The following is a 25,903-nucleotide window of genomic DNA, read 5'->3' as shown; positions in this document are numbered from 1 at the left end:
TGTTACTGTGACAGACCTATTTACAAAATAAAATCTGGAAACTGTCCATTTGTATTTATCCTCCTTTGCTTTGACACTGAAACCCTCCTCTCCAGGACCTGATACGTCGGGACATACTCTACTACAAGGGCCGCATTGACATGGATCGCTATGAAGTACGGGACGCCATCGACGGCCGGGACGACGACTTTAACGTCAGCGTTAAGAATGCTTTCAAGTTGTTCAACAAAGACACCGAGGAGATCCACATCTTTCTGGCCAAAAAGCCCGAAGAGAAGATCCGCTGGCTCAGGGCCTTCCACGAAGAGCGGAAGATGGTGCAAGAGGACGAGAAAATTGGTAATCACACACCCGCTGTAGCTTCCAGTGTAGGTTCAACTGTTTGATATAAAGTTGCAAATAAAAACCCCAAAAACCAAAAAAGCACTGCAACAAACCAACGCCAGTTCGGACTTGCTGGATTCTGTTCAGGACGAAACAAATGACTCATAAAAGATGCGTCATGAGGACTGCAGAAGGTTTTTGATTTGTCTCTGACTTAATTCAAATCTGTTTCCGCTTCTGCAAAAGACAACCTTTGCTCCAGTCGACCTCCGTTGATGTCTGACCAAATTCCTGTGCTGCTGTTTAGGTTTTGAGATCTCTGAGTACCAGAAGCGACAGGCAGCCATGACAGTGAGAAAGGTGACCAAACAGAAAGGTGAGGCAACAAGAAGATACCAGGTGATTTTCCCTTTTTGTTTTGTTCTCCTCACTGATCTACTCTGTCTTCTCATCGCTGTTTACTCTGTCTTTAATAACCTGCTCTCCTTTTTTACTTCCTGCACCCCGTTTAACACATGCCTTGTTTCTGAGTGGAAATAGGCCAGTCTTGGACCCAGTAACCCAGAACAGTCAAGAGATTATGGTTACTCGTTGTACTACAGCGCCCTCCACTCTTGTTGGCACCAGTAGCAAAACGTGTGAAAAACCTTAAAATAAATCAATAAATTTTTTTTTGCAGCTGCAGCATAATCTCACACTGAGAAATGGAAGAAAAATCCGACCTTTTTTTTATTTGGTGGTGATTTTTTTTTTAGTCTCTCCTACCAATTTTGATCAAAATAAATGTAAAATCTTGATACAAGTAAGGAGCTGCTGGCCTAAAACGTTACATATCTACAGTCAGAGCATCGATTAAAAGTTTAAAGTGACTCTGTGAGAAACACAGCGTCTCAATGACCTGTTTGTGTTTTTACTTTATGCAAAGTAAGCAGGATGATAAGAAAAGTTAAAAAGAAACTCCAATGATTGGATAATGTGGAGCTGACAGGTTATGAGAGGCCACGTTGCACTTCTAATCATTTCTTCTTGTTTTGGCACACAACAGATTCACCTAATGAACTTTATGGAATTGCCAAAAACAAATAGCATGTTTGTTTTTGGCTGCAACAAGACGCACTTTGGGGTCACCAGGTCTCCATAGCTGCCACTGATATCTCAGTCCCATAGAAAACCTGAGGTGAGCTGAAGAGAGGAGATTATGTACAACAGGCTCCAGATTCTGCAAAGAGGAGTAGTAAAAGATCCTTCTCTCTGCATGTTCTCCCTATTTTTAGTAAGCAGGCAAATTGCTGCCCTATTGGCAATTGAGGCTCTTCTAACTATTAACCCCCGGGGTGCAAGCAATTCCAGAACCAGTTATTCTGCTTAAAACAATCACTAAAAAACTTAAAATGAAGTCCAAATGTGAGATTATTCTCCTGCAAAGAAGCATGAATTTATTTCGGGGCATTTCCCACACGTTTTCCAGGGATGCCAACAATCATGGAGGGTGCTGCATGTCTAACGTCTTCCGTCTGAGTCGAGCGTTAGTCAGCAGCACAAGTTGGAAAAGCAGCCGTTAAGCATCAATGAAAAGACAGAGGGCTGTTTGCATGAAGTTTAAAGGATGATCCCAGTCTTCAGGACATGTGGGTCCTGTGTCTCGCTTGTCTAGACGCCATTAATAGCAGCACCACTCCAGACGCGTTTCTCTCCCTCTCTGAGCTAAAAGGTGTTTGGTGTAGCTTCCGATCGCCTGTAAATGCAGCGTAATGTTGCCACGATACGGTGTGGCGAATTGGAGCTAGGATTTCGGCACTACACATTTTGTCCACGTCACTGGGACGGGGACATCTACCAAACATGCAACGGTGAGCTCGGAAGCAGAAGAACACGTCAAAGAAACCCGTTTCTCCTCCAACCGGACGGAGCACCCACATGCCCTGACTTGCTGGCATCAGTCCTTTAAGATTTAGCCATTTAAACTGCCAGGCTAGATGTTTGTACATTTACCATTACTGATGTTCTTGCCAGATAAGCATGACCATCCATTTAAGGTATCGATGAAGTAATAACTAGAGCTGGAATGTTCTCTCTGATGCTAGGAACCCCCCTTCCTCGTAGATGTCTGTGAGAAGTAAATGTTGTGTGTTTCTAAGTGCTGTATGTGTATGTGGCTGGCACAAGGTGAAGTACTTTCTTGAATTTCAGATTCATTTATAGATTTCATCTTGAGAAAGAGGGCCATGTTGTATGGACATGGTTTGAAAATGATAAAGGTATATGCATTAGAGTTTTCCTTAGAGCTAGCACAATAAGATGCCATGGCAACTGCTAAGCAGCATTGGAAGGTGTTGTGTTTATAACGTTGGCACTGGAGCATGCAATCACTGTCCAATCTGTTTACAAGCATTATCTTGACAATCCAAGATAAACAGCCTCTACTAACACAAATAGATCCAACCTCTCCGACTGCTAAAACGGAAGACACCGTTTCTCATCTCTTTGATTTGATTTTTAAGATGCCATGGCAACTTTTTTGATATTTCATCTTCAAATTCTGATTCCTTACTCCTACTAGCATAGTTGTGATGCTTGTAGACTGTAGCTCAACGACATTGTAGACTGTAGATTAGTGCATATTAAAATGCTTTCTGTTGGCTCTACTTTCTCCACCTGTGTGTGTGGTGTGTGTAACCGGTGCTATTCAAACAAAGGCGCAAACAACAAACTTGTAAGAACAGACTCCAAACGCCTGGTGTCTTGATCATTTCAGGTGGAACCTGTCAGTTCTCCTGTTGCGCTACCTCAGAGTTTGTTTGAATAGCATCGCCGTCCTCCACTGCGTCATCGCTGCAGCTGAATTTCACATTTATGCCGATTCAGCTTTCATCGTTTTGACCAAAGTGTATTATGTCTCGAGATTAAATATGCAGGAATGATAACTGGTAGCTAATCTTGTTCGCCTGCGTGCCTGTTTTCTGTGTGAAGCATGACTTGATGTTGTGGTGTTGTCCGAGATGCACCGGTTAAAGTTTTGGTGGCCAGATTCCGACTTGCGTAAAACGCGAACCTGGGGACAACAGTTTTAGTCGATTCCAATATCTCTGTGTAACATTGCACGTTTTCAGGCATTATTTACATTGCTAAATCAATTAAATTTTTTTTATTCTGTTTTTTTTTTATTTACCAACCATTTCGGTACTTTGAATATTGTAGTTACTCTCAAAGAGCCCACAGATAAAAGCATAAATTAAAGAAATGTACAATTTAATAGCTTTATTGGCCTCAAAACAAATTCATATCTGTAACAGTGTGACATTTTGACTTGAAAATTGAATGAATCATAGATATATAGAGATAGCTGACCATTTTTTTAGTTTACTTTATTAGGAGCAGAGGTGATATTACAGAACCACATAACAGCAGTCACGTAAAACAGACTTTTACTATTATTTCTTGGTCAAAGAGAGATAATTATGGCGTTCAGCCTTGTATATTAGCAAAAAGATACATAAAAATGCAGATTCTTACCTCAACGATATGATTTTCAAAAATGTACTAACATTTCCAAACTCGGCATGAGACCCAAAGAGCGAAAGAATAAAACGGCGTTGCTGTTATCCGCTGATAGTCTCGCCCTCTCAAACTTGTTTTTAATTTGACGTGTGTGAGCAAACTGAAGAAAACATTTTTTTTTCAATCTACTTTTTCTGACTCCCTACTTGAACACCTGTCTGATACTGAAAATAGTTTGAGTCTCTTTTCCGTTCAGTAACGGCGTCCACACTGAAGAGTCTCGTTGTCAGCATAATGCAGTTGCGTTCCAGTGATCGGAAAAATATTGGATTTTTCTGTTTCGTGGCAGTCTGGCCACCAGCCGGTTTATCGCTGCATCTCTAGTTGTTTTGCCTGTTTCATACATGAAACTGATGATGTTTCCCCTTTGCTGCCTCCCTTCTTCTTTTTCTTCTTCTTTTTCTTCTTCTCTTTCCTGCTTTGTGATCTGCACCTCTTCCTTACCCTATCTCAACCCTCACCCCCAAAATCCCTTGAACCCCTTGCTTGTTTTTATTTGCGCCTGCCTTCCCAGGTGTAAACAGGTGCACGCCCCCCTCATACCCACCCCCACAGGACCCCCTCAGCGCGGGGCAGTATGAGGTAACGGAGGACATGGCACAAGGAGAGGTTTTTGAATTCAGTCAATCCAAAAGAGGCCAGGGGCCTTTCTGGCAGAATTTTAGTAGATTAGCTCCATTTAAGAAATAGAGAAACACAGACTCTTCTGAAGGACCAGCTATTTTTCTTAGAAGCACTAAACACTGGATGATTACGTCCCATGATGAAGAAAACACAACCACCACAAACACACAGGAGACTCTGAAGTTAAGGACCAATGTTACTATATGATTTGATCGGAAACACCAAGAGGACTTTGAATTTCAAAATTGAGGGGAAAAAAAAGAAAAAAAAAGACACACCTTTACAACAATTCTTCTTTGTTAGTAACGTCATCACGCTTCTTCTCCAGCTGACTCTGCTGTCACAGACTCTATCCCTCCGATTCTGCACATTCACACCTTCTGAATGTTCTGGAGTTATTAAGATTGTTAAATGATTTTGTTTTGAGCCCATTGTCGTCGTCATCATCATCATCATCTTCTGGAAATAGCAAGCCTTCGAGGTTAAGCTGGGTCGGTCCTTGTGGGAGCGAAACCTCACCGCACCGCGATCCCTCTGAATGTGAGCTCGACGGATGACACGGGAACCCGATGCGCTCGGGACCCGCCCAGCTCGACAATCCCAGACGGATCAGGCAGTCTCCGCTCCACTGAAACCATCCATCCACACTTATGATGGCTTATGAAAGCTCCTCTCCGTTTTATTTATTTTTATATTTTTTTTATGTCTGCCTCCAAGTCTTCCCTTCCTGCTCCTCTTGTCCTCTCTATCTCCCGGTCCACCTGCTCAGCTTCTTCCTCGCAGAGGAAGAGTTTCATTCTTTTGGAAACCTGCCATCGGCCATGATATGACAGGTCAGGGAACAAATCAATAGTCGGAACATCAATAGAATATTTACATCCCCTCGCCAGCTGCTCGTGACAGGGTATTCACATCGGCTCACAGCGATGCTCAGCGCGTCCCGCTCAGATGAGCTGTCTGCGAGCAGGAGATAGGCAGGGTACGGTCGGCCTGCCTCGCGTCACAGCCCCCCCACACCGCCGCCGCCACTCTCCCCAGAGACCACCCCTGTAGCACTGTGCTGGCAGCTTACTGGGTGTTTGGAAAAGAGCACAGCCTACCTCCAGAAATGAGCAGTAAAAGTCAAGTTGATGCATCGGCCAAGGTCCAAAAAGAAAAACAAAAAAACAAAACAAAAAAATAAACAAAAACAAAAAATGGACTTCTTGAGTTGATTTTGTAGTGTTCACACTGTTCAATATATCCAGTCTGAGTTCTTCTGCTCTTATTTCAGTACAAGGGATACAAATATGCAATGCTACAGAGTGGAGAAATTAGCCAGGATCCCAACCGGCGCACTGGTTAAGGACATTTGTAGTCTGTTCGAATTTTTAAAACAAGTCAATACCACGATGGGAGGGGGAACGAAAAGGTGTATTTAATCTGTAGCATGCACCGTCCCTCCTGACAGATTCATTAATCTTTTAACACTTTGAATCTTCCCCCCCACCTTTTCCTTCACGTCGCTTTCCAGATCTGATCCGTGTTTCTGGCAGTTAGCTCCGGCAACCGTTAAGTGATTTACAAAGGACCGAGATTGTAAATCCATCCGAGATTCAGATTGATTTGTTTAATCAACAAAGTCCCTCCGGCTGCTTTGGGAGAGAGATCCTCGCCGCGCGCCGCGTCCTCCTGGCGAGGCGTTCAGATAAGGGAGGATATCTGAGGAGGGGAAAAGAAAAAAACAAAACAAAAAACGAACGACTGACGCTCATCACGAAGGCGTAATTCTACTCTAGGAATGTAAGTGAACCATCTGTCCAAGCCGTGTGATCATGTTTTGACCTCAGAAGTACATTTTGTGTTGGATTCTACCACCCGACGGACAGTGCATATACAGTATGACAATTGTGCAATGTGATATATCATTATATATCTTCACTACTCACTTACAGTGTGCTATGGAAGAGATAAATATCGTCCTATGTCATTTTGTTTGCCTTCTTACGGGCCTTATAACCTATCGGAAAACGAGACCTTAGGCTTGCTTTGTATGTCGTGCAATTTCTGTTTCAGTAAAGGAAGTTGAGAAACGGGTGAGTCGGCTGCTGGTGTCTGTAGAGATGGCTCCCAGTGAGATTGTCTTGGAAGATTAACTCTCATGCCTGGCACAGCAAAAAGAAATGGTTCCCAGGCCATGATAACCTCAGGTCCCGTGCTACACCTATCCACCACCACCCTCCTCGCCCCTTACTCAACGCCCCGTCAGATCAACACCACACACACACACACACACACGCACACCTACATACACAAATGCACAATCACTTGCTGGCCCGTTCTGCTGCGGAGAAGAGAGATGCTATCTAACAGTGCCTTCCAGCATTCCACTAGTGATTATCTATTCAGTTTTCACTGGCAGATTTGAATTAGTCATGTATTTTCCCTTCGGTGCATTTCTTCCTTTCTCTCTTCTTCTCATCCACACACTGGGAATTCCTCATCCGCCCCACCGAACCCCCGACTCCCGCCCCCACTCCAACTCCCAGTGCACCAAAACTCCCAACAAATCCGACAATTGGTCAGGCCTTTCTCCTCCCTCCCTCTCTCCCCACCACCTCCACACGCTCCAGTAGTTACAGTGTTGTCTGACTGAAACACTTTGAAACACTTTATTATTGTTATTATTTGGTATTACACTCGCATAGCTGCAATCAACTTGCACAGAGAGGAAGTTTTGTTCTAATTCCTGCTACGTAGAGTTCCATTTTGTTATCTATATATCTCGCAGACAGAGGATTTGATTTGAATTTAGAGTAGGAAACCGATTCACGTTACTCGAGTTAGACTTCACATTTCAGAGTATATTATTAATAGTGAGTTATGAATTGAGAGAAGTCATCTATTTTAACTTTATCTGCTACACTCTGTAAATAGTGTAAAAAGAACAGATCATATATTTGGATATTTTGCGTTGGAGACGAATGTTGTTCCAGTTCTAGCGTGCGGTAGACCTCAGTACCCAGGTAAATGCATGCTTGTGGCATCCAATATTTTGCATGAGACTTAAGGCAACTCTTAACGGATTATTTACGTTCATCGAACTTCCAAACGCTTTTCTTTTCTCTTGTATTTGTTTTTTTCTTCTTTCTTTCCCCTCCCCTCATAGCGGAACCATTCATTCGTGAAGCCATGCCATCTCACTAAAGGGAGTTGTTTTCTCTGTCCACCTGTATCCTGCTCACTTCACGCTCCAAAGTTGTAGCCTGTGTTTTGTTTTGTTTGTTTTTTTTTTTATTTATTTATTGCCACTTAGAGCAGCATGTCAGTCTCTCATGCTGAATCAAACATCTGTTAGGTGAAACGACAGACACCGATGGTCTCCGTACCCAGATAAAAATGGGTATTTTAATCCGTAGCTTTTTGTTTAGCACGCTTTTCCTTCACGCTGCAGACTGCTGGTTATTTTTATTTGACTTTATCGTGTTTCGTTTGGAGTGCCATCATCAAGCGGAGGCAAAACGGGTATAATTTTTCTATGACAACAGTGAACCAAATAGGAGTTAGCTCTGATCGCGGCTGTTCGTGTATAGATTTGTAGTCAAGCAGAAGACATGAAAACACGTGGAGTCCCCCCCCTCCTCTTTACACAAGCTAAAGCTAGATCCACCCATTGAAATCATTCTCTCTAGTTTAAGTAATGACTTGACATGGAAAATTTACTACTCTATTTATTGCTATCAGTATTAGGGTCATTAAGTTTGGGCCAAACAGTTTAAATAATGTATATATTGGGTTTGTTTATTCTTATATAACTATCAATCTGACCTTTTAGGAGTTCTAAAGGACAGCCATCTGTCCACTTTGAGGTCTGTTTTCTGTTTTTTTTTCCTTTTTTTTCTGTTTCTCATGTAAGCCAAGTCAGTGGACAGAAATCCATTAGAGAACGCTTAGATTTTTGTCATTCTTGGTTTCTATAGTCTAGAGTTAACTTGAGCCAGTAATCATCCACTTTCAGCACAAAGTGCCCAGCAAAAATATGAAAACATCTTGAGCTTCTGCACATTTTGTGACGTCATAGCTGCTGACTTTAATTGACTTTGTTGGGATTTTATTTGATACACCAACGTAATGCTGTGTGTTCGTGAGAGGTTGAGGTTGAACGATACATGCCTTGCGCAAATAAAAATCTGAAAGGTGTGGCAGACATATCTATGATACCCCCCCCCCCCCAACCTTCATAAATGACCTACATCAGGGGTGCCTCATTTTCATCTCAGGCCATTTCAAGATCACAACTGTCCTCAAATTGTCAGTTGTAGCAGAAACTAGTAATAAAACTACCTATTAACAAACTGTTAAAAAGTAGCTTTCTTTACATTCAGTGACAGCATCTTAAAATTAAATAATAATAATAATAATAATAAGCATCTTTCACGTTGATGTAACTTGGCAGTATACAGGAAAAATGCTTTAATTTAAAATCTGAGACAAAAAAAATGTCATTCAACAACACCCATAAACTTTCTCATTTGCAATGTACTCCTGACCAAAAATTGACTTTCTGGCCGACGTGCGGAGCGATATTTGTGAGGAATAATACCTGCTATCGACAGCAAAACATGGTGGTGGCAGCATCATGCTGTGGAGATGCTTCTCATCATCGGTTTTAGAGTACAAGGGAATATGGATGGAGCTAAACAGGACAACAAACAGGCTTGGAACTGAAGCGGAGGTTTACCTTACTTCAGGAAACCACAATGAAAAAGCTAATATCAAAAATGGCCCAGTCAAAGTCGGGGCTTAAATCCGATTGAGAATTTATTGCAAGATTTTAAAACTAATGTTTGTAAAAGCTCTCCGTCCAGCAAGAAACCCCAAACACCCCAAAGAAATGTGTTTTGTATAGAAATGCAGGCCATATTTGTAAAAAATATTTTGTAAAAAAAAAAAATTTAAAATAATAATAATAATAAGCAGTGTACCGTGCTTTCATCACTTCTCAATATGGCATAACCTTGTGTTGAGCTTTCAGATAAAATCCCAATGATATACAGAGAAGTTTCTGGTTGTAATGTAACATAATTTGAAAAAAGCACAAGACGTTTGGATATTTTTGCAAGTCACTGTCGCCGACTCTTCAGTAGTAGTTCCTCACAGATGATTATAGGGTCCTGTGTTGTTTCAGAGTAGTCAGGGTACAAAGTCTTCGATGAGCCATATATTCATGTGGTGTTCAGTGACAACGAGAAGACTCCAATCCCCATACTTGCAAACCTTTCCATTGTATATTACCATCAGGTTTGAGGTCCGGATTTTTATTTTTTTTTTCTGTCACAGAAAAATGTGCTCCACATCTTTTTGACACCATATGCAAACAGTGGTTTTTTTTGTTTATTTTTTTTTCCTTTCCTTCTTTCTTTCTACCTTTCTTCCTTTCTTTCTTTCTTGCTGGCCTTTATTTGTTGTAGAAATGGATAAAAACCTGAAAAATAATGCCTATTCAATCCAGAAACTGTGAATGGGAGAGTGGAGATGTCAACTGTATGTACATTATATGTTTTGATGTAATCAGAAGCACTGGGAATATGTTGTACTTCGCTGTAAAGAAAAAAAATAAATCCATATCTGATATAGCTGTACTTTTGTTGAAAATAAAAACCTCTACAGAACGCCGTGTCAAGGCATCAGTGTGTGTGTGTGAGAGTGGGGACGGCGGGGTTGCATTGTTGTTGTGCTTCCTGTCGCGTGACATCACCTCCTGTTTGTAGGAGCCGTTTCCAACACATGACACACTCACTCCAGGAGACGTTACAAAGGAAAGATTAAAGGGCATGAGATAAACACCACCGCGTCACAGAAATAAAAGAAATCAACACACTCCCAGCCACAAACGGTAGCTTGCACATGACTCTGCTGCGATGAATAARTAATGGGGAGTTACGCAAACGTATCTCCCTCTTGGCCACGCTGAATCGTAGGCTGTTCACTCCGCTTCCTGATGTTTTGAAGTCCAAAGATGCAAGATTTTCTTTTTTTTCTTTTCTGCTGCCGGAGATCTGAGACATCCTGGTGTGCTACAGACAGCCTGTGTGTGTGTGTGTGTGTGTGTGTGTGTGTGTGTGTGTGTGTGTGCGTGTGTGTGTGTGTATGTCTTTTTTTCAGTTGGGTCTAAATTCAGTGGGGTCTCGAAGCTGATGCAAAAACACACCATGGTTGGATGATCCAAGCTGCCCATGAGGAGCCTCTAATGGGGACAGAAGCATTGTGCTGTGTGACTGTGGTCTCTAGTGGCCGGACACGGTGTTACACTTTACACACATTTCCCCCCCCCCAACATGAACTCCATTTGGATAATCCTTTGTCCTAGTTGGTGAAACACACAAAGAGATCTAAGGAGCCTGACCAGCCTGCGTGATGTTTCAACAAGGAACTTTTCCAGATGGTGCAACTAGACTATGATCACATTATTCAATATATTTTTCTATTTTATGAGATGGATTAAAGTAGTGCATGATTGTGGACAGATTGGAAAACGATATAAATAAGATTCTGAAATGTGTACACTGGTTTTTTTCTTGCATACCTTTAATAAATTTGTGCCAGAATATCTCAATTAAAGCTTGACCAAATCCCTATAGGTTTGTAAGACAGCAAGATGGAAATGGATCTTCATGTTCTACTTTTTGTCTAACTTGAGTGTGAGCTATAAAATAGTGCAAAAGATGTCAGTATTTTGGAGACGTACCACAACAACAACAAAAAATTGTAGCTGTTACAGCAGCAGCAGATGGCTCTACCACAGGATTGAATAAAAAACAATACCACATCTTCAAAATTTTAATTTGTCAAAGATGTAGAAAACCATGCATCACTGTTTCCCCMCATATTCTAATTATTCSCTTTTGTGTTTTACTCTATCACTCAAAATCTGACCACTAAAGTGTGGTTGTAGTTACAAAATGTGGAGAAGTTCAAGGAGTGCSACAGGACAAAACTGCTGCTACGGTTTYTGTCTTGTCCTGTTCATCGAGGAAATTTGAAGAAGAAAAAAAATCAAACAAGCAAAATCGAACAACAGTAAAATCGGTAAACTCTAAACTAAAATCACTCAGGTTCAGCGTTTATGTGCTTTAAGTAGTTCCTCAGGACGAGAGGTATGTCCAGACTGTCTATTGCAGGGTCCTTGTCGGCAAACGGGATGTGTCTTCGGATTGCCAGCCGGGCCTGTGACATCAGCGTTTTGGGACAAACTGTATGGGTAAAAATGACAACAGTGAACCATTTGCATAAGAAAGTATTTAATTCAATCGTACCAGAAGCTAAATGCATCAGACTCACCTCTCTCTCTCAGCAGCAGCAGTAGCGCTTCATTCTGCTTTGTAGTTTTGTCAATAATGAGTGTAGGTAGATAGACGTCGGCCCCGAAGTCTACGAGCAGCTGAATGTACTCCACCCCACAGCCGTAACGGAGACACACCTCCACAACCGTCTTGGGTTGCTTGATCCTGGCCAGCATCTTCTCATCCGTGCAGTTATAGTTGGGGTTGGCCCCGTGCAGCAGGAGCAGCTTAAAGCAGCCCAGGTGTCCATAGACGGCTGAGATGTACAGGGGCCCTCTGCAGGATGTGGCGTTGGAGGCCCACTCGGGGACCTTCGGCCGGACGTCCACCTCGGCTCCAAACCGCAGCAGCTCCCGGAGAGTGTCTACGTCACCCTCCCTGGCGGCGGTCAGCACTGGGGAGCAGTTGTTGTACTGGCTGCCGTTGGGGTCGGCTCCCGCCTTCAGCAGGGCCGCCACGCAGTCCAAGTGTTTCCCACCCACAGCTGTGAACAGAGGCGTCTGGGCCTTCACATCCAAAACGTCTATCTGGATTTTGAAGGAAAAGGAAGAGGGGGGGGGAAAGGGAAATGTTACTTCCTGTGAGGAAATTCTGTTGTAGAGCAAGCATAAAACAAAAGCCCTGCATCCACACACCGATTCACTACAGTAAGGGTGTGAGGTTAATAAGACATCTGCCAGTAACRRCTAACTAGCCTGACTTGGATTTCCTCCAGTAGATTTTTTACCGGGCCAATCAGCGAACAGAAGAAAAGGTCGTGAACGGTGACGTTCATTTTCAGGCTGTTTTGGAATTGTAGTCTCTGTAGTTTTAGCAATAAAAAGGAAATACATACATGTATAAATATACTTATCTTTGAGAAAAGATAAATATTAAAATCCACGAGATGGCAGTAGTGCAACACTAATGGATGCACGCTGCCATTAAAATCTAAAGAAGAAGTTGGAGGAAGTGAACAAAGCCGACCAGTCAGTGTTGGCCACGCTTCCCAAAAAGTTGAATTAACATCCACAGCCGCCTCTTTCAGGTCGGCCCTTCGCAATGGACGATGATTGTTTACAGCGCAGGTAATTTCAGGTAAGCTTATAACGCTGAACTGCAGCATGCCTCAAGGGCAACAGTTAGCTAGTGGGAAAAATTCAAAATCTTCACTGTTTACACCCACAGAAAGCAATAAAGCCCTCTGCACGAAGCGAAGTGTAATACAAGGAAGGAGCTGATTATTTTTATTTATTCATTTTTAACTAGGCTAGGCTATACCCGCCTTTCGCCTAATGACTAGGCACTAAGGTTTTTTGTATTGCGTATCAGGGCCATAGATATTAATAAATGAGTACATTTCTGGCAACAAAAAAACCCCTGAAATTTTCTAGAAGAAAAAAAAACAGAGATGTTTGAACTTGAATAGTCAAAACATTCCAAGAAAAAAAATCAGATTTTAGATTAATTTAACTTCTGTTTTCTTCCTTGAAATGTTCGGAAGTTAATCTCAAAATTTCAGTTTTATTTTTTGATCTACAATGGTATACATCTGGAGAGTGGCACAGAAATTTAATCTTCAATTACAAAGGTTTTGTGCTTAAATATTTTGTCAATGAGAACAAAGCAGCTGTTAATCTGTATACAGCCAAATTGCATCAGTCAGTTCCTCTGCGGAAACTTGCACATAATCAAAACATCCCCGACCGTTTTCGCGCAATTGTTTTTAATTCCACGTGGGTTTACTGCAAAGTTTTTCGCGAAAATGGTCAAACTTCTGGATTTAAGTGATGCTAACTCTCACCTGCAGGTGGCAGTATTTCTTACTTCTACTACAATTTTGCTTCAGACTTACTTGATGTCAAGTTATGATCCGAGATTTACGTGGCCACCAGCAAAATGGGACATTCACAAAATCATGGAGGGACTGCTCAATGTGAATAATATTCAATTTTAAGAAGTTAAAGAATGTTAAAGTTCCTTATTGAACTGCTATTTACTGATATTTTAACAGTGTGTTAATGGGTTTTATCAATACATTTTGGAACAACCGACCCTTTGAGAACGTACACATCAAAATTTTACAAATTGTCTGGAACTATTAAGTTGTTTTGTAGGATTGATTTTCCCCAGAAATGATTCATTTGTCTTTAGTCGTATAGTAGCATACAGTATTGTCCAAAAGTTCAGAGACTGACGGAAATAACCTTCAGTTTTTATGGGAGTTGATTGAGTTGTGTCTCCGATGCTTTAAAGAGTGATTGAAATTGTACCCAATCCAGAAAGCTTGATTTAACCTGTTTTGGCCCTGCCCCTAAATGACCTCTCGGCATCACTTCAGTGACTGCGTGATGAGGTCAAAGAGTTGATTTGGAACATGTGATTGGTTTGTGGTTTGAAGCCAATCGTCTTTTTTTTTTTAACCTTGAAGAAAACGTGTGCTGCCGTCATTCCTCTGCAACAAAACGGAGTAGGCAGGTAAACACGTTGCAGCTAAAGGGCTAACTAAGGATTGGTGTGTTTCTTCCTCAAGGAGAAAAACATGGAGGGGACAGACTGAAACACAGAAGGACACACCAGGATTGTTGTCTTCTGGATGTGGGAAAATTGTTGTCTGTGGAGGGAAAAAAGGTGAACGCTAGCGTTGACACTGAACCCTTCAGACAATTTATGTTTGGGCTTGCCTCTTGTTATGTGCAATGGAATTACCTCACTCATGATTTTGCCTATAACTCTGACATGAGTAAGAAATGGGATCAAAATGTCCTCCAAGAGCAACTTTGCTCAATGATCCGGGAGCAATTTGATGATGATCATGGATTTTTCCGGCACAATGGAGCTCCATGCCGCAAGGCAAAAGGAAACGACAACCTATCTAAGGGATCAAAACACTGAAATTATCGGTGGAAACGCCTCCAAACTCAACGAAAAACGTGTGACGCTTTGCCTAAATTTGATGGATTTCTCGCCAGAAAAATGGGGGCCGGGGGGGAACCGCGCATTTGATAAATAGAAAATGTTTATTGTCAGAAATATCTGATTAAAAGATGTAACACACTGAAGCAGTCGTAAACTTTGTGCTGAACAGCTCCATACCTGCCAATTGCAAGCAGGTATCGAAGTGAACAAGTTTTAGTAGTTTGTCCAAGTTTGGGAAGAGTTTAGTCTGCGCAAGCGCTGTGCATGAGGCCAAGAATTCTGCAGCTTGTTACAATAAAAAAAGAAAGAAAAAAAAGTAGTTCATTGGGAGGCTTCCACAGCACAATCAGCTTCTAATGAGGGGGCAATACGCTAAGCTAATGGTCACCAGCGAGGACGGCAACACTGATAAAAACTGCTGATTCACTCACTGGGAGTGTTGGCTCCAACTAATCAGTTCACTTTGTAGGGATGTGGATACAAAGTCATGCAGAACACACATTGTTCTCAAACTGTGCCACAAGTTTGGTGCACAGAAAGAAATCTCGCTATTGATTGTTTCCGAGGTAAATACAATGAAGCTCATTAAGATAAAAAGATAAAAGAAAAACAAAACAAAAACAAACAAAAAAAAACCCTCCTACATGATAAGCCATTCAAAAAAAAAAACAAAACTGTAATCTGTGGTTTATCAGGAACTTCTCGGAGAGAATCGGAGTGAGGAAGCCTTTGAGAATGCCCGTCACAAACAGGAAGAGGATGACATGGGACAAGGGACAAACAAGTGTTGCTGCCTGCTGCTCTGCTGCTTTGTTCACCTCTAAAGTTGGGAGGTTTAGATCTGGGAATGACTTCAAGCTCAACTTTATTTCCAGTTTCACTTTCATAAAAGCAGGTGAGATTTTCCAAGTTATATGCTCAGTTTAGCACTACATGGTTTCCCCCAGTGTATCATAAGCCTGGCGGGCCACCAGGCTTTACCTGCCCCCCCCCCACCACCACCACCAGGTTTGTTTATTTATTTATTAGAGGTTTATTTATGGAACGGTAACAATGATAGTGTCTCTTTGGTGAAATGGATAGAACTACAACGGCAACACAGTAGGGTCAGTATGTGAACATATAGGATGAAATGAAAACTCTGCAACCACTTCCTGTCTTTACCGGTCGACATGCTAACAACCGAAATGCAAAATATGTATATTTACTACAATTGTGTTTTTTTTATGTGCCTTTTTTAAGACTTTGTAATTGGTGTTTAGGTATTATCTGGCCATATTTTCAAATTTTCTGTCTCAGAACTCAAAGACAYGGTGGGCCGCTGCATGGCTGCCAATCCCACCAGGATTAGCAGGTTTTCAGGGGGAAGCCCTGCACTGCAAGCTAATAATGCTAATAATGTGCATGTAAAATGTAGGAGGTTCCAAAGTAGTTATGGGAAGTCTGAACACTGTTGCACTGAATTTAATTTCGGGGAATCAGGGAGCCTTAACACAAACGTAGAGCCACACTTTGAAGATTTTTCCTACTACTTATGTATTTTTTTAACACTATTTAAAGGGACCGTTATGTATTTTCCAGGCACATTGTGCTATGAACCGACATCCAGGTGTCGTTTCATAGCACAGTCGTGCAACTGCGTTACCTTCAAAATGACTTGTACATCAAAAGCGACTTAAAAGATGTTCAGGATTGAAATTTGCCACCTTGAAATTGTGCCTCTGTCTCTTTAAGAAGCTTCTACTCTTTCCGGTGCGCCGCCCCTTTAAACGCGTTCCTCATAATGCTTCTCGTTATTCGTTTGCGGTCGTAGGCGGGTTGGACTGAGAGGCAGTTCCTATGATGAGCTCAGCAGACTCAGTTCCGCCAGGTGTTTGCTAATTGCTGCTGCTAAGCCTGATGTAGTTGAGGGAAAAAAAGAGAGAGAGAGAAGAAGAAGGCGTGGGGGAGGGGCGCTCTGTGAGGCGGAAGCTCATCTGGAGACTGGAGCTGTGTGGAAACAGGCAGCGTTTTGTGAGAGCGAGCATTTAGATGGCATGTATGCAACACGCATGAAAAGTCGAGGCAAAGTTCTCCAGGTACGTTTCTGACGAGGGGATGACATTAGAACGTGACATAAAGCAACAAAAAGTGGATTTCACTTAATACCCCCCCCGCCCCCCCCTCCGTCCTCTAACGTCAGGCTGCAACTTGGAGCAAAGAAAAAAAAGAAGGAAAAAAAAGAAAAGAGTCTTTTTAAGTTTCTTTTTGTATTGGCTGCAAATACTTTTCATAGCATGGCAGCCGTATTTGATTCTGAGGTCAAACTATATTTATAGTTTTGCCTTCAGGGGAGCTTTCTGTTCATTTTTCAACTTCTACGCAAAAAACATGACATATAATTAAACTGCATTCCTCAACCAATCATGCAGTGGCCATTTAAAATAATGATTTATTTTCTTGCTTTCGTTGCTCCAAACATAACCCCGGCGGGCCGAGGCATCCGGGGGCGACTGCACTTTTTGGTATGAAATAGCACTCGGTAAACAAAGTGCAGCAATTACTTCACTACGCTCGCCGTAAAACTTCGACGACTGATTCACGGCTCGTGCGAAATTATTTATCGCAGCGGGCTTAAAATGCCAAAAAATAAATCTGGAGATCGGTGCCAACTTCTTTTTCCATTTGAGTGTGTTTTCTCTTAATTGGGTTGACCGGTGGCGGCACAGCGCAGCATGCGGTTTATGTCATCGAAAGCAATAAGCACACACACCCGCCAACGGCGACAAACCTCCGCCCCGTGCTCCAACAGGACCTCCAGGCACCTCAGGTGTCCGAGGGCAGCGGCGGTGCGCAGGGGGGTCACCGGGACCCCCCAGCCGCTCGGAGCGTTGATGCACCGCCGGTATTTCTCCTGAGCGAGGAGCTGGGAGAGCAGAGGCGCGTCGCCGGCGCCCACGGCGTCGTTCAAGGCCCGAGCCTGCTCGCCGTCCTCGTCCTCCTCCTTGGGCTGCAGCAGGGAGAAGATCTTCGATACGTCCATCAGACTCATGTTGACAGGCTGGCCCACGGCCATCGCCACACTCTGAGCAAAGAAGGGGTCAGGACGACTTCATCTGCAAATCAGTTTTGATTTTGCTCACGGTGAGCAGCTTGATTGCTTTTTTTTTTTTTTTTTTTCCTGTGTGTGTGTGTGTGTGTCAGTAGAAGATAAACTTCACAGATTACTCAGAAAAGACGAGACCCCTACCTTAAGTTGCTTTTAGCCCCGCTGATGTTGGCGTTGTTAAAGTAGGAAGCAAAGACAAGAGATGTCCTCCAAGAGTTGTAGAAAGTGTAGTATGCCCCGCTGTGTGTGTGTGTGTGTGTGTGTGTGCGTGTGCATGTGTGTGTGTGTTAACAATGGAGGGGCTAGAGGCTTCTTACTAGTGGGGGGATATCGGGGGGCTAATTTTAGGCCACACAGGGGCCTGGCTAAACTTCCATTCTGGGAGAGTGAAGGCTCAGGTTTATAATTAGAAAGGTGATACAGCTATGACACTGTGATTTGAGAGCATGACTTACTCCTCCCTCCTTTCCCTCATAAAAAAAAAATGAAAGAATCACCTCACTGGGTGGACAGTTTTAGACAAGAACATCTTACTAAGTGAGTAAAGAAACTGGCCTTTTTGATTTATTCATTTTTTTGTTGTTCCTCTAACTTGGTAACCGTCAGCTGTGAGGCCGTCGGCGGGGGGCTTTAGGAGAATCCGGTCAGCTGCTCCCACGTCTTCTCGCTGTCCCATGCTTGAACAGGAGGCTCCGACACAGATGGCAGCCTGTCAGATTTATGGCGTTGTTCAAGCCCACGAAGAAGCTCTGCTTATTCGTCAGGGCACACACACACAAGAAGCAGATGAAATGGATGCGGACACGTGAGGGTCCTCTGATGCAAGCTCACTGTAACCTTTCCAAGAACAAGAGACTGAACAGGAGTTGAAAAGCAATTAATCAGATTTTGACTGTTTAGTAGTCAATATCCGGTTAATTTCCTTGCRTTGCACCTTTAAATAGTGTCGATTCTATGTAGAATTGCCCAATCTTTTAGTGAAATACAAGAATCTATATTTGGATTTCTATCCCCGCCTTTGCATTTAATAAATAAATAAAGCTGGGTCGGAAGCAGGAGCAGCTGAATGTCTTCCAGGCATCCTTTTCTTGCTCTAACGTGTCACAACACATTTGTATTCATACCCTTTGAACCTTTTCACAATTTGTCGCGTTACAGAAACGAAATTCTAACTTGTGTGTCGTACATTTAGATTTTATKTTATTTAGAAGTGGAAGGAAAAGCAGATGTGGGCTGCTTTCTTTTTTTTTTACTAAAGTAAAATCTTAAACCTGTGGCATGCATTTGTATTCATTGAATCCAATGTACTGTGCTAGTTTTGGGCCATGCATAGTTAGCTAGTTGGACTCACTGGAGTTTCTGTTTTAGAGTCCCAGATTGAAACTGGTTGATTGTAACACATTTTTCAGACTTCTGTTAAGAATTGTGGATCATTTTGCTTAGAAGGAAGTAAATACATGCGGAGAGTGAAAACCTGCTGCATTTTAAGTCCAAGCCTTTGAAATGAACCTCTGTGTTTATTACCTAGCATTTCTACTTGCTGCTAKTGTACTAATATACTTTACTGCATAATGTCGAAGGATGAAATTCTTTCTACTGGACTTTTTCTCCTCCGCCCCCCYTCTCCCCCAATTTCCAGAATGTTTTGGCTTGCATWGCAATGAGGRGTGTTGAGAGCACTTCTTGTAGAAGAAATCTGTATTTTCCCTAAAGGTATGTTTACTTTCCATTTTCACTCCAAGTTAGTGAAATCTGTCATTCCAAATAAAACCTTAAGGTGTTCTGTTGCCGACACTCCGACTGATGGAGCTCAGCAGTCAGGATGTATTCTGTAATGTGCACTAAGATTCATAAATTGCACAAAAACAAACAAGTTCCAGGCAAAGCCGCAAATCATGTTCAGACTATTCGTGTCCGAGCATTAAGATCAAAACCCCAATGGCACAGTTCGCTAACCCTTTTATGACCAGAACTATATACAAGTCACCTGGATTTATTTTTGGTTTTATGGGTGTAGACTTAACAGTTTCGTCCCTCCTTCCAAGAGCACTTCAATTGTCAGCGTCTGGTCGTTTATTCGGGATTGTTGCGTGTTTCTGGCAGTGCAATGTCAGCATAAAAAAAAAAAAAAAGCTAAACAAAGCCGTTTGGAAAGTAAAACTGGTGCGCTGTTTCCGGTTCCCTCATGAACCGCCAGGTGGCGGTAGAGGCGCACCTGTAGCAGGAAGTGTAACTGTAGCAAATGGAGAAAAGATGTTTTCCAAGTGAACGGAGTTGCCGCGAAAAGAAGCCAAATGAGATCTTTAATGGCTGCCTCAGTCGATCCCTTCGTGTTTTTTTTACTCTGTTCTAATAAAGGGTTTAAAAAGCATAAAAATGCCTAATTCACTGGAAATATGTTAACTCTTAGATGAGTAAATAATTTTTTGACTGGAAAGCTGTGCAGAATGAATGGCTCTTTCTGGAAAGGTTGGATTRCAAACAAWACAAAAGAGAAGCATAAAAGAACTGTCAGAAGTTTGATTTGTATTCTTATTTAATTGTGATCATTTATATCCYTAGGGATATCCCTGTTCTCTTCAGCATACAATTGTCCAAAGGTTGTAGCTGAAATCCATTCGCCCCAGGCATATATTGGAACCCTGGGATGAAGAYGAGGCCCTTTAAAAGCCGCTGCTGCAGTTTGACTTTATGTGTCTGAAACCAGAGCAATTCTCTTTGCTCTTTTGAATAGATGAGGAGGCGTCTCAGATGAATAATTTCAAGTTATGGTATCAACACTGAAAGGCTAGCTGCTTTCTCCAACCTGCCTCCAGCTGACTGGACAGACTGAAGGAGAAACCCATCCCTTCTTTAATCTGCGTCAAGGTCCGGATGTCCCGCCTGTCCCTGTTCGGTCCAAGGGGAAGGGACATGTGAGAGGCCATCTTTCTGTGGTTCAGCTTTGTAGCTTTTATGAGGATAGAAGGCCTTATTTCTGCTGTTTATATCTTTGTGCTGACAGGCTGGGGGAGGCGGGCGGAGCTCCCCCGTCCCAGTGTCTGCAGGGTCTGTGAGCACAAACAGCCCTAACTGGCCTTGGCAACTTTTATCTGGAGGAAAAAAGACACAACTGCACTTCCAAACACTGAAGGACAGACTAAACACACACTTGAGCGAGTGACTTAAGGACAGATTAGTTTGGCAGACAGGTTATACTTTCTTAATTGTTGCTGTTTAAATGTCTCCTCTCTGCTACATTGGACTCTTCATGTGGGAGTTGGTGCAGAGTTCCGGCCCTCACTGGATTTGGGAGGAACTTCTTAGGTGAAAATATGCGGTCACAGCAACCTAGGGTTGCCTTAGCAACCACTAAAGAACATGGAGTTGCCCTGGCAACAGATGAAATGAGGGGTTACCCTGACAAAAACGCAACAGGAACTCATTTAACAAATCCTCGCTGTCCTTTTTCAGACAGATAGCTGCAGACATGACAGCATATTAACAGAGTGAAAGGCACAATGATGCGTGGAGTCAAACATATTCCTCCTTCTTTATCTTCAAACAAAGGCTAAGTCCATCCATTTGCTAGCAATGTTTATAGGGCTCCATAAAAGTAATGATACCCTCTAAACTTTTTTTGTTTTGCTGAATATTACGACAAAAAGCATAATTTTGAAGAGGATGTGTGTGTGTTTTTTTTAACAGTTCCTTCAAATGAAAAATCCCTCAACCAGTTTTATTGTGACGCCACAAGACAATGTATTGTCAAAAGTCACCTCATTGTGACAGATTCCACCTGTGTGAAGCTTAATCCCAAAACAGTTGTTCTGTGAAAGCATCAGGAGTTTCTTAGAGAACAAATAAAGTCGTCCTAAATGCATCAACGCCATCGTGGGAGATGATGCTCTTCTTCAGCATGGTGGCTGGAGTTGATAAGAAGATGCATGGATTAAACGAAAAAAGGCAATCTTAGATGAAATCTATGAAAGGCAGAAAAACACCTGAAAATGGCCCTCAAAAAAAAAAAAAACAGCCACAGCTTTAATGTAAAGCAGCGGTCCCCAAACTTTTTCCTGTGAGGGACCACATAACTTTTCCCTAATGTGGTGGGGGGCCGGAGTCAGTTTGTAACAGAAAAAGTGTTACATGGTTATCACCTGCGCTGCCGGAAATTGTTGACGGGGAGGGGGCCGGGGGGGTGCGCGCGCGTTACTCGATTCATTTTTACCCAGAAAGCACATGTGCAAAAACCGTTAGTGAAACGGTCACTGGGACTGTCTAGCAGTGGCGCAAAAAGTGGGTATGCAGGGTATGCAAAGCATAGGGCCGCAGCACCAGAAGGGGCGCCAAAACCCCGTCTGGAGGGGGCGGCGCGCCGATGATGCTTTCCCATACACTTCATCGCGCGCCTTCCGCTCCTTCACCTCGCGCACATAACGAGGTAAATGGGGGGGGGGGGTCGAGTGAGCGTCGCTCCTTCACCCTGACGTCCCGATCTCCGTTTTCGCATCCACCTGAATATTGTGTAGTTGCGCCACTGCTGTCTGGTATATATTCCATTGAGGGAAAGTAACTTAAACATATGAATTCCTCATATGTTAACATAAATCTTTGTTTTGAAGTATAAGCTGCTACTTACAGGCGTTGCTTCAAAGAATTCGGAATGCGGCGTTCATAACAAACACGTGTTCATCTGCTCTACCGCTAGCAAACAACCTTGCTGATTAAATAACATAAAAGTCAAGCAGTTCCCTAAAAGTCCAACAGATGGCAGCAATGCACCACGCAAAACAAAACACCCACAGTTTACAGGAAAAAGCACTTCCTTTTTCAACCACCAGGGGGCACAAGCTCCCTGGTGGTTGAAGAAAAATTCACATATAAACCGGAAAATACATTATATGAAAAAAAATCTGCTCTCTGGTATTGTTCAGGGGGCCGGACCAAATGTGGAGGCGGGCCGTAGTTTGGGGACCACTGATGTAAAGCATTATCAAAGCATATTCATGTATGGTCAAAATGGTCCAATCARACCTAAAAATGTGTGGCATGTTGCAATTTACAATGTATCATTTTGAGTAATGTTTAGAAACTGCAACACCAAACCACAAGAGGTTTAACTAGTAATTGTTCTTTGCACACAAGAAAGAGACAAAGCACAAACTTAGTACAAAACATCAATTTATTTCCTTTTTGCAGTATTAAAGTTAAACATACTAGCTTTTTTTTYCMWKKTTTTTTTCCCTCTTTCATTTTGACTGTAAACATAAAACAATAGTGTAACTATTTAACTTAGAGAAACCATGTAATTTTACATTGTCACAAAAACTACACAATAGTCATGGCATGCACTGCAGAAGAATGATTAAAAGCAAACAGGAGCAACAATGGCAACAGTATTTGGATGAGTTCACTTTGCATTATTGCAATACACTATTCAGGGAGCTACTACACTACGGTGGAAGTCACACATTTACATAGAGTAAACACATCCAAAGCGATGAAAACACAGACGACTTGAATGACATCACTGAATCCACAATTAAGTGCTGACAATACTGAAACAATTTACTGAAACAGAGAGTGTTGAAATCGTCCTCAAGCTCACAGTTTTTTTTTGTTTTTTTTTTATATTTCAGTCATGTGGGTGGAATAAATCTGGCTGATCCAAGATCAGTGCATCGGAGCGCTTTAAACCCGACCGAGAAGTTGAAGTTGTGAGAAGGATCTACTCATCTGGTTTCCTCTTCGGCTTCTTTGGGTTGCGGGAGCGGCTCTTGGCCTTGCACAGCGGACATATGGGAGCGTTGCGGTGGATCTGCTGATGGCAGGAGAGGCATGCCTGCAGAGAAGAGRTCCTGTCAAACACTTTATTCAAGACTTATTGAGTGCTGCTTTTGTTCCGACATGAAAAATCAAGGAAATAATTCAGTCGTGTAAAATKTCCCTAAACCGATATACGTAATAAATCCAGTAAGTTTAGTATGACTTTGGTTGGACTGATTCGATTGCTGTGGTGCCAGGCAGCAGTCATACTCGTTACACTTATTACATTTTATGTTACGACCATAAATGTCAATGTGCTTGGCAGTGATTTAATTTGATAGACCCACACAAAACAGTGCATAACTGTGGGAGGAGAATGATATAAGGCTTTCAGCATCTTCACTGATAAAAAAATCTGAAAAGTGTGGTGTCCATTTTCATTCAGCTACTTCTACAAAGAGAGTTTCTAAATCAAACCCATCATAACAAATTGCCATCAGTTTACTAATTAGTCAAGACTGTACAATGGTTAGAACGACCCAACAAAGTTCTGATGTATCTAATTAAGAGGCTTGTGGAAAGTTGAATTTCAGATCCTGTTCTACGTCCAATCTGATTGAAAGAGGAATATCAGAAAAACCCCTAAAACATGTAACTTTAATTGCAGTGAAAGCTGATTCTGCAAAGTATTAACTCAGGGTGGCAGATAAGAAATGGATTTGGTTGTAACAAGACAAAATATGGGGGGGAAAAAAAAGTTTAAGGGATGTGAATACTTTAACAAAGCACTGTTCCACTGAAGCTATACTTACATTACTTCCTATATAAAAAGGTGCTGCGTGAATAAGTTATGGTTTTACCCATTAACWGGACGTGAGAACATCTGTAAAGATGAGCAACAGAAACTTATGACTACACTGACCTAAACAAAGCCCCGTTCGTTTAAAGTAAGGGCAGCACTTAGGTTGTTTACTAGTTTTTGTTCAYAGATCACAACCAGGAGATAGAGCTCCAAGATCAAAAGGTAACTGAAAAGTGCTGCGASGCCCTGCTGCTAACAATATTAGTATCGATGTGTTCCATCTGTGTTCGCATTACAGCTGCACTTCCCAAATTTTCTGTCACCAAGGCGCACTGGGAAATTGTGTGTTTGCAATGCCCCAAATCTGAACAACTCTCTAGGTGCTTCACAGTTACAACACATGGTCAGCAGCACCCCCCCTCCGAAAAAAAAAAAAAAAAAAACACAATTAAAGCAAAGCACAAGAGCCAACTGCCCAGTGTTTAGTATACAGGTTTGAAAGGAATTACTTTGATATAAAAAAGATAGAAAACAAAGGTCTTCTGTAAATGAGTAACCAAATACAGCCCACTTTGAACATATTTTACCAACAAACATGCCAACCTAAATTGGAACAGATTATTAAAAAAGAAAAAAGAGTGGATCCAAATTGATGTAAGGTTGCAGGAGATTGGAACATCACCAGCTTTGAGCCGTTATCAAGACCTACCCATCATTATCTTCCACCAAGCTCCACTTTTAAATCATTAAACCTGGGAAGCAGATGTCGTATGTATTTTTTTGTTGATTTTGTGGGCTCTCAAATAAGCCTTAAAAAGCCAATTTGTTGCTGCACTTCTATTTTTAGAAGTTGGAAAGCACTAACTGGTGACGACCATAGCTATGGACAGACAGTAGTGCATTGAACARTAAGTATATTGCATGGATTCTTGGTTGTATAGGTTTAATGAAAGCACCATAAAAGTTTGCAAATACATACACTGAAAGCCCCTTTTATGCTAATGTTAGTTTGCTAGCTAAGCATTTTAGCTAGCTGCAAGCAGAATGTACATGTTAAGAGTTTAGATCGGGCCCAAAAATATCCAACCTGACCCGGTCAGAACCCGTAGACATTGTGTCCAAGCCCAATCTGACCCAACTAATTGACTTTAATTACAKGCCGGCATCCGAAATAAACCTGACGTATTATTTTAATTACGATTTTAGTGCGTTCATTTTTAGAACATAATTTGAGTAAGTAGTTTAACTTCTCCCATTTTTAGATTTTATKTAATGCCTTCAAGCGGCATCTTGTTGCGTGTGACTGCAGTGTGAGTCAAGTGTAAATAATCTTGTGTGTGATAGATGGGAGCGGAGCAGGGCGGGCCTGCGTGCGCATTTATTGTGCAATGCGCTGTGCTTGTTAAAGTCTAACGAACTTTTGCACCTTTTTTTGCTTTCCTCAACAGGGTAAGCTACAAACTTCTCAATTTAGACTAAGTAGTAAGGCTGCACTGATTGTAGTTTTATGGCCGATTGCCGATCTTTAAAAAGCCTGAC

At 42.1% G+C, this 25,903-nt stretch overlaps 4 protein-coding genes across 15 annotated transcripts in view; 2 read left to right on the top strand and 2 right to left on the bottom strand.

Annotated features, from left to right (window-relative positions):
• Nucleotides 1-10,157, top strand: part of LOC103470915 (rho guanine nucleotide exchange factor 9) — a 63,450-nt gene extending 53,293 nt beyond the window's left edge. For 7 of the 9 annotated variants that reach the window (XM_008419630.2, XM_008419627.2, XM_008419625.2 and 4 more), the window contains 3 exons: nt 96-339; nt 632-700; nt 4,397-10,157. In XM_008419630.2, coding sequence (XP_008417852.1) covers nt 96-339; nt 632-700; nt 4,397-4,572 — 489 coding nt within the window. In that variant the 3' untranslated portion in view covers nt 4,573-10,157. Of the gene's footprint in view, nt 1-95; nt 340-631; nt 724-2,514; nt 2,583-4,396 lie in introns of all 9 variants that reach the window. The other 2 variants (XM_008419628.2, XM_008419629.2) reach the window with 2 other exon arrangements.
• A 1,154-nt stretch (nt 10,158-11,311) lies between these two features.
• On the bottom strand, nt 11,312-18,287 carry asb12a (ankyrin repeat and SOCS box-containing 12a). Of its 4 annotated transcripts, none has more exons than XM_008419618.2 (4): nt 17,956-18,287; nt 17,479-17,790; nt 11,827-12,355; nt 11,312-11,738 (listed from the first exon to the last, which is right to left on the bottom strand). In XM_008419618.2, exons 2-4 carry the CDS (start codon nt 17,779-17,781, stop codon nt 11,593-11,595), a joined length of 978 nt encoding a protein of 325 aa, XP_008417840.1. In that variant the 5' UTR covers nt 17,782-17,790; nt 17,956-18,287; the 3' UTR covers nt 11,312-11,592. The 4 variants fall into 4 exon arrangements, with proteins under 4 accessions (XP_008417840.1, XP_008417839.1, XP_008417841.1 ...); XM_008419617.2 differs by having other exon boundaries at nt 17,479-17,821; nt 17,956-18,286; XM_008419619.2 differs by having other exon boundaries at nt 17,497-17,821; nt 17,956-18,282.
• The window catches only part of LOC103470912 (moesin-like), a 44,131-nt gene continuing 35,992 nt past the window's right edge, over nt 17,765-25,903 (top strand). The window contains exon 1 of the mRNA XM_008419622.1: nt 17,765-17,849. The gene's annotated coding sequence lies outside the window, so the exon portion shown is untranslated. The remainder of the gene's footprint in view (nt 17,850-25,903) is intronic.
• zc4h2 (zinc finger, C4H2 domain containing) overlaps nt 23,032-25,903 on the bottom strand; it is a 13,837-nt gene continuing 10,965 nt past the window's right edge. Inside the window, exon 5 of the mRNA XM_008419620.2 lies at nt 23,032-23,638. Within this exon, the coding sequence (XP_008417842.1) occupies nt 23,525-23,638 (114 nt within the window). The 3' untranslated portion in view covers nt 23,032-23,524. The remainder of the gene's footprint in view (nt 23,639-25,903) is intronic.

The sequence above is a fragment of the Poecilia reticulata genome, linkage group LG10, assembly GCF_000633615.1.
Source record: "Poecilia reticulata strain Guanapo linkage group LG10, Guppy_female_1.0+MT, whole genome shotgun sequence".
Lineage (NCBI taxonomy): Eukaryota > Metazoa > Chordata > Actinopteri > Cyprinodontiformes > Poeciliidae > Poecilia > Poecilia reticulata.
Note: the sequence above shows the minus strand (reverse complement) of the source record. Positions and strands in the feature narration are given on the sequence as shown.

Bases quoted from the DNA above. Each gene is read 5' to 3' on its own strand.
- asb12a (XM_008419618.2), bottom strand. From the start codon at position 17,781: ATGGCCGTGGGCCAGCCTGTCAACATGAGTCTGATGGACGTATCGAAG. The intron at 12,356-17,478 runs GTGTGTGTGCTT...TTCAAAATCCAG, and splicing joins AGGTTTGTCGCCGTTGGCGG to ATAGACGTTTTGGATGTGAA. The intron at 11,739-11,826 runs GTGAGTCTGATG...TTACCCATACAG, and splicing joins GCTGCTGCTGAGAGAGAGAG to TTTGTCCCAAAACGCTGATG.